At 62.2% G+C, this 7,491-nt stretch overlaps 1 protein-coding gene across 2 annotated transcripts in view; it reads left to right on the forward strand.

Annotated features, from left to right (window-relative positions):
- Fbln2 (fibulin 2) overlaps window positions 1-4,444 on the forward strand; it is a 38,794-nt gene extending 34,350 nt beyond the window's left edge. For both annotated transcript variants that reach the window (XM_077106176.1, XM_077106177.1), the window contains 2 exons: window positions 2,468-2,591; window positions 3,682-4,444. In XM_077106176.1, coding sequence (XP_076962291.1) covers window positions 2,468-2,591; window positions 3,682-4,039 — 482 coding nt within the window. In that variant the 3' untranslated portion in view covers window positions 4,040-4,444. The remainder of the gene's footprint in view (window positions 1-2,467; window positions 2,592-3,681) is intronic.
- Window positions 4,445-7,491: the final 3,047 nt, after the last annotated feature.

Consider the following 7,491-nt stretch of genomic DNA (forward strand, 5'->3'; position numbering starts at 1 on the left):
AGCGCACAAGCAGAGAAAGGCCCGCGCCACCAGGGTCGTGTTAACTGAGGCCTGGGTTTAGGAGGAAGCAGGCAGGGTCTTGGGGTGCTCTATCCAGTTTAGAATCTCCCAGGCCTGGACTCAGCCTGGACCCCGGCCTGGAAATGGGCAGGGAACCCACGGGCTGTTTTTTTTTTTTTTTTTTTTTTTAATGCCAGGGATTAAACTCAGGGCCCTCGACCCCTGAGCCATACGGTCTCACTGAGCTGCTTAGGGCCTCCCTTATTGCTGAGGCTGGCCTCCAACTTGTGATCCTCCTGACTCAGCCTCCGGAGCTGCTGGGAAGACAGGCGTGGGCCACTGCACCCACGACCCTGCCCGTTTTCGACAGTAAAAACAAAGAACAGAAAGAATTGGAAGACACTTGGGTTTAGCCATCTTGGAGTAGATGCTCCGTGAAGGTGGAGCCACATCTCCCTTGCTCACCCCGCTAGAGCAATGCCCAGCACACAGTAGGTGCTCAGTAAACATTTGATAGACAGCTGGATTGACAGACAGCTGGTGTCAGTGTACTTGAATACATTAGATTTCCTTCCATCTTTCCTTGTGCAAACACACACACACGCACAGTTGGCCCTTTGTATCTGCAGGTTCTTCGTCCTCAGATTCAACCAAATGTGGGTTAAACGTATTAAAATTCGCCCGGCACAGTGGTGCACGCCTGGAATCCCATCTGATCGGGAGGCCGAGGCAGGAGGATCGCAAGTTGGAGGCCAGCCTCAGCAACTCAGCGAGACCCTGTCTCTAAATAAAGCATAAACAGGGCTGGGACCAGGCTCGGGGGTTAAATGTCTCTGGTTCAATCTCCAGGACCAAAAAAACCCCCAAAAACCAGGAAGTCAGAGCTTCCTGTGGGCCTGGTGAGGCCAGGCAGCCACTGGCCACGGGAGACCTTCCCTCTCCTCTGGACATGGCCCTCTGCGCTGGCCCTGGGCGAAGCTAAAGCAGCCCCGCATCCTGCCCTGCCCACGGCCAGGCACCTGGGTCCCCAGTGTGGGAGGCCCAGGGCAGAGGTCAAGGAGCGGAGGGGGGTCTGGCTTCCTGTGGTGACCGTGGCTGCCCAGCCTCAGCCGCCCTGGGCCCTGCAGGAGCCTGCTGGCCAGCAGCCAGGGACAGAGTGTCCAGAGCTGGGGATCGGGTTCGTCCTTGCCCCCGTAGCCTGGGCGGTCTGCGGGTTCCGAGGACACAGGTCCTGCCTCCTGGGCTGCTCTGGGTGTCATGGGAAGGTCAGGGTGGACTCTGCAGGAGGTTGTCACCACCGCCGCAAGGAGCTGGTATTTTTCCTGGCACCTGAGGGCACCTGGGTTCCTTGTGTTTGTCCAGGGGCTGACCAGGGGGCTCCCCCAGGCCCCGCCTGGCCCTCTCTGCCTTACTTAGAGGCAGGTCCTCACCCAGCCGCTCCGGCCTCCCAAGTGGCTGAGGCTGGCTTTGAACTCACAATCCTCCGGTCTTGGCCTCCTGAGCTGCTGGGCTGACCGGCTGCCCCACTGTCCAGTGGAGCCTGGATTTGACACCCACATGGCCCAGCCCTGCTGCTGACGCCGTGTGACAGTGGGGACTCTGTCCCCTGGACCTGAGCTGCCCACACCCCAGGAGGCCAGGTCTGCTGGCAGAGTTGGGGGTGGACTGAGCCAGGCCAAGCTCTCAGGTGTCACTGTGCAGGGCTCCAGGGGTCACCTGGGGACAGCCCCTGGGGCCTTCCAGGACTGCCCTTTCTGCACCGAGTGGCTGGGTGCCTGGGTGCGTCCATCCGTCTGTCTGTCTCACATGCGCTGCTCCGAGCCTTTTCTGGGTTGGCATGACCCAGGTCTGGGACTGCGAGCTGCAGCGCCCCGGGTGTCTGTTCCCACGCCCCGGTGGGTGCCACGGAGCTGGTGTGTGTGGTGGCCGTGGTCTGAGGGTCTGCTCAGGCCGCGTTCCCGGAGCATGAGTGTGCCGTCTGGCAGGGACCTGGGCGGCTGCATGTCCCCAGTTGTAGCTTACCCGGGTGGGGCTCTGCGTGTGTCCAGAAGCACATGGCGGGGGCTGCCCTGGGTGACCATTGGTCCTTCTGGGTGCCTGGGATGGGGCAGCCGCACAGCAGCCTTGGTGTGTGTCAGAGTGTGACAGTCAGTGACAATGGTTCAGGGAAAAGCCCGGGGTCGGGGCAGGGGGAATGGCAGTGGTAGCCTGGTGGGCCGTCCTGCAGGAGGGACATGCCACCCGAGGCCTGGGCGTGAGTGGGAGCCAGTGTGGGAAGATGCGGGGAAGCTATTGTGACTGCTGAGACGCACGTGCAAAGGCCCGGGGGTCAAGTCAGGCCGCTGGCCGCCCAGGTGTCCTGCAGGACTGTGTCCCTGTGCAGGGGAGGGCGCAGAGGCGGCTGACTCCGTGGTCTGTCTCAGGCTGGGTTCTGGGAGCCCCCTCAGTGTCCCTCCTGTCCCCTCAGACCTGGACGAATGTGCCCTGGGCACCCACAACTGCTCCGCGGCCGAGACCTGTTTCAACATCCAGGGCGGCTTCCGCTGCCTGCGCTTCACGTGTCCCCCCAACTACGTCCAAGTCTCCGAAACGTGAGTGCCCCTGAGTCCTGGCCTTGCACCCCCCGCCCTACACCGACCCCTTGTTGCCTGGCCAAGGGACAGGCCCTGCCACAGTCACCTCCTGCCCCATGGCCTCGAAGCTGTGTTGGGTGCAAATGGAAACAACTCCCAGATCATGGAGCAGGGGACCCGGAGAAGCCCACGCCCCTGTCTCTGTGTGTCCCTCTGTCTCTGTCCCTCTGTCCCTCTCTCTTTCTGTTTTTGTCTCTGCCTCTGTGTGTCCCTCTGTCTCTGTCCCTCTGTCCCTCTCTCTTTCGGTTTCTGTCTCTGCCTCTGTGTGTCCCTCTGTCCCTCTGTCCCTCTGTCCCTCTGTCCCTCTCTCTTTCTGTTTCTGTCTCTGTCCCCAACACATGGTCTGCAGCCTGAGTGACAAAGGCACCCAATACTCCATACCCCGGGTGACAAAGGTCCACGGTCCCATTCCGTCTCTGGGGGCCACAGCGGTGGCTGTGGCCCAGGCTCAGGGTCTCCTGGGGCTGCGTGACTCCCTGGGGGGCCGCACCATCCCAGGGTTGACAGCTCGGGTGGCTCTGGGCGGGAGGCCTCTCCAGGAGGCTGCGTGGGCCTGGGCGTGCCTGATGCAGGCTGTGAGGAGCGCAAGCCGCTGTCCTCTTGGTAGTGACAGCAGATGACCCGTGCCCCTGGCCACACGGCCTAGCACTGCCAGAGCAGGGTGGGGAGAAGGCCAAGCAGGACATGGCTGGCCACAGGGGTCACTAAGTGCGGTGGGGAGAGGGAGCAAGTCGGGAGGAGAGGGGGAGAGCAGAAAGGAAGAGGGAGCCAGCCGGGCGGTGGCTTCGCTGCCATCCCAGCAGCTGGGGAGGCTGAGGCAGGAGGATGGCAAGTTGGAGGCCAGCCTCAGCCACTTAGACCCTGAGCAGCTCAGTGAGAGCCTGTCACTAAATGAAAAGCAAACAGGGCTGGAGACGGCTTGGGTGGAGGACCGGGGTTCCCTCCTGCTGCAAAAACGGAGCCCCCCGCGAACCCCGCCCGGCTGCCTGCCCCGCGTCCTCCTGCGTCCTCCCTGACGCAGGCGCCGCTGACCCGTCCCCGCCCGCAGGAGGTGTGAGCGCGCGCACTGCCCCGACCCCGCCGAGTGCCAGGCGTCCCCGGCGCGCATCACGCACCACCAGCTCAGCCTGCAGACGGGGCTGCTGGTGCCCACGCACATCTTCCGCATCGGGCCCTCGCCGGCCTTCGCGGGGGACACCATCTCGCTGGCCATCACCCGGGGCAACGAGGAGGGCTACTTCATCACGCGCCGCCTCAACGCCTACACGGGGGTGGTGACCCTGCAGCGCCCGGTGCTGGAGCCGCGCGACTTCGCCCTGGACGTGGAGATGAAGCTGTGGCGCCAGGGCTCGGTCACCACCTTCCTGGTCAAGATGCACATCTTCTTCACCACCCTGGGCCCCTGAGCCCTGCTGCCTGCGCCACCTGCCACCCCAGAGTCCGCGGACTCAGCCTCCCGAGGTCCGGGCCTCTCCTGCGCCCACCCGGCCCGGGAGGGAGGGAGCTTGTTAGCGGAGGCTCTCGGCCCGCAGGGGTCAAGGTCAAGGTCACTGCGGTGCTGGAGGGCAAGGCCCCGATGCTGGACCCTGACTGATTCACACACCCCAATGACAGTGACCATCTTGGGGCTTCTGGACTCAGCTGGAGGGCCTGGCCCCAGAGCTGACAGTCCATTTCCTGTTTCACTGTGATGAGTTCTGTCCTTTTTTTTAAAAAAAAAAATCATTTTTAAAGTTTGTTTGATTATAAAAGTAGCCACGTTGTGAGGAACTGAGTAGCACGAAAGGATCATAAAGTTCGGAGTGACGTGCCCCCTGGTCCCTTCCTTTCTGTTAATCTTGACAGTGGGCTCTGAACGTCACACGCTCCCCCGGCTGGCCCAAGCTGCTGAGTAGTGGATCAGGTTCTTTTTTGGGGGCAGCGACTCTCAGGGATTAAGCCCAGGGAGCTTAACCCCTGAGCCCCATCCCCAGGTCCCCAGGTCCCCAGCCTTTTTTAGTTTTTATTTAGAGACAGGGTCTCACTGAGTTTCCCAGGGCCTTGCTAAGTTGCTGAGGCTGGCCTCCACCTGGAGATCCTCCTGCCTCAGCCTCCCGAGCCCCTGGGATGACAGGCATGGGCCACTGCCCTTGAAAAGGGTTTGAGCCAGGGTGTGACACTGAGAAATCTTTCATAAACATTGGCCTCCCAGGTAAAGCTGTTCTCTGCAGAGGTTTTGCCCCTTGGCCCTGAAGACCTCGTCGCAGGAGGCATGCAGTTGCTACCGCAGGTCTCTACCTGGGGATGGGACCCTGGAAGTTCCCTCCTGTTCCGTTTCAGGATTTGAGCGACAGCCCCCTCTGCGGCTGCGCAGCTCCTTCCCGCAGCCCTGGGTTTGGGCACATCTGCGGGGCAATGGCGCCCCCTCGTGGCCACAGCGCCAGCCTGGCCGCTCTGCCGGGGCTCGGGAGAGGGCAGGCAGGTGGCTGCAGTAGCTCTTACTCCTGATGCCATCGTACACGTCTCAACCCGTGGAGAGCACCCCACCGAGAGTGAACCCCAGAGTGACGGGTGGCCTTTGGGTGGCCATGTGTGATGTAGGCTCATCACTTGCAAAAGATGCGTCAGCCTGGGTGGGATGTTGGCGGGGAGAGGGGGGCGATGGCCTTCCATTAATGGAGCAGAGGGTACAGGGGAGCTTTTTCTGTACCTTCCACGCAGTTTTCCTGTGCATCTAAAATAGCTCTAAAAATGTTTATTAAAAACCGGGCGCAGTGGCGCACGCCTGTCAATCATCCCAGCAAATTGGGAGGCTGAGACAGGAGGATGGCGAATTCAAAGCCAGCCTCCCCAACACAGCGAGAGTCTGTGTCTAAATAAAATATATATATATATAAAAGGTGGGGGGCTCCACGGCCAAGCGCCCCTGCCCTGGACATTCATTGCCACGAGAAGGAACTCTGGGGGCGAGGGTCCTGGGCTCTCTGGAGGAGCCCTTTGGTGGCCCTGATGAAGCAGCAGGGCGGGTCGGGTGCGGTTCCAAGCTGTGAAAGTTTGGGGCAGCAGTGGGGGTTCCGGGGTGCAGAGTGGGGCGATCCGTGCTGAGTTCCAGCAGCCGAGGACCCTGGGCGCCCACCTGGCTGCAGGCGCCACCCCAGGTCCCAGCCACGACCAGCGCGCAGCGACCCCTGGCGGCGGTGCGCGGGATCGCTAGGGGCCGCGCGCAGGCGCAGAGCGGTGGGGAGGCTGCCCGGGCCGCGCGGGGCTGGAGTGGGGTCGCGCTTGGGGAGGGACATCGGGCGACATCTTCTACGTCGTGGCATGTATCGTATTGGAAACCCCTCTTAGACTTCGCCGGCCACCCTTGGCATCTACTGGCACTTGGGAAGGTGCAGGCGACCAGGCTGTCCCAGGGGCCTTGGGCGGGGACGTCGCTCTGTCCACATGGGTCTGCTGACCACAGGACGTGCCACTCAGAGTCAGGCCGGAGCGGCAGGGAGACGGGCCCGTCCAAGCCTGGGGTAGGGGCTGCCGCTCCCTGGGCAAGGGGACGTGGGGACATGCGGGAGCCTCCAAGGTGGCGGGGAGGGCCTAGCACGTGTGCCTGCCCTGCGATTCTGTGTCCAGCCTGGCCTTTCTGGCCCTGGGGGGACACCTTGCCCAGGGTCTCTGGGGATGGCCAGCCGTCGGGGACCCTCTGCTTGCCTCCTGGGAGGTGACCGTGCTCAGTCGATGGCTGGCCTTCTTGCCTGCCTTCCTGCCCTCCCCATTTTACAGATGCGGAAGCGGAGGCCCAGAGAGGTTGACTGTTCCCCTCAGGGCAGCTCAGCTTCCTTATCTGCCAGGTCAGCCGGTGACAGGGGTGTCTGCAGCCGGGATGGCAGGGGAAGCCCCCGCTGTGACCTGTCCCCTGGCACATTTTTCCTGAGGTCCCTGGCAGCGCCCTGCTGTGGTCCCCACTGCCCCACGCGTCCCCTGAGGGTCACCCTTCTTGGCAGTGGGTGAGGATGGATGCCCCTCTGGGTCCCCAGCGCCCAGCACACAATGGCACGGGGAATGGCTGGTCTCTCCAGTGTTCCTGCAGCACGCCCAGGCGGGTCAGCTGGGGCTGGGTGGCCGTGGTGGCCGCGGCTGGGTGAGGGGTCCTTCTGGGGACACCCATCTGACCAGCACCTGTGCCATCTGCTGCAGGTCTCCTGAGGACTCCTTGAGGGTGCTTTGCTGTCCCTTGGACACAGACACCTGAGCGTTCCCGCTGGGCACAGCCTTCTGTGGCTCACTGTCATTTGTCCCTAAAGGTCACAGCAGGGCAGGGCACATCCTTTCTCCTGTGCATTTATCAGCTCAGAAGCTGGAGGCTGGTCCAGCTCAGCGGGGGCAGCATTTCGGAGCTTGTCACCGGGGTCACCAGCTGCTCAGGTGGAGACCTTCAGAAACCTGACACCCCTGGGTCACCCCCATATCCAGATCCTGCAGGATTTAGATGGGGTCCCAGAATATTCCAGAACCCGGCTTCTTCCCTCCGTCTCCTTCCCAACACTCCACCCCTCCAGAGCCCCATCACTTTCCTGCTCCTCTTGTTCCTGTCCCCGTCACCTCCAACTGGCCACCGTACTCACAAAGACCCTTCTCCTCTTACCTTTTGTAGCTTTCTTTTTTGGGGGGGTACAAGTGACTGAACCAGGGGACCCTCGACCACTGAGCCCCGTCCCCTGCCCTATTTTGCATTTTATTTAGAGACAGGGTCTCACTGAGTTGCTCAGGGCCTCACTTTGGCTGAGGCTGGCCTCCAACTGGCGATCCTCCTGCCTCAGCCTCCTGAGCTGCTGGGAGGACAGGCGTGGGCCACCGAGCCCGGGTCCTTTCTGTGGCTTTTGTA

The sequence above is a fragment of the Callospermophilus lateralis genome, chromosome 20 (genome assembly GCF_048772815.1).
Source record: "Callospermophilus lateralis isolate mCalLat2 chromosome 20, mCalLat2.hap1, whole genome shotgun sequence".
NCBI classification, from domain to species: Eukaryota; Metazoa; Chordata; class Mammalia; order Rodentia; family Sciuridae; genus Callospermophilus; species Callospermophilus lateralis.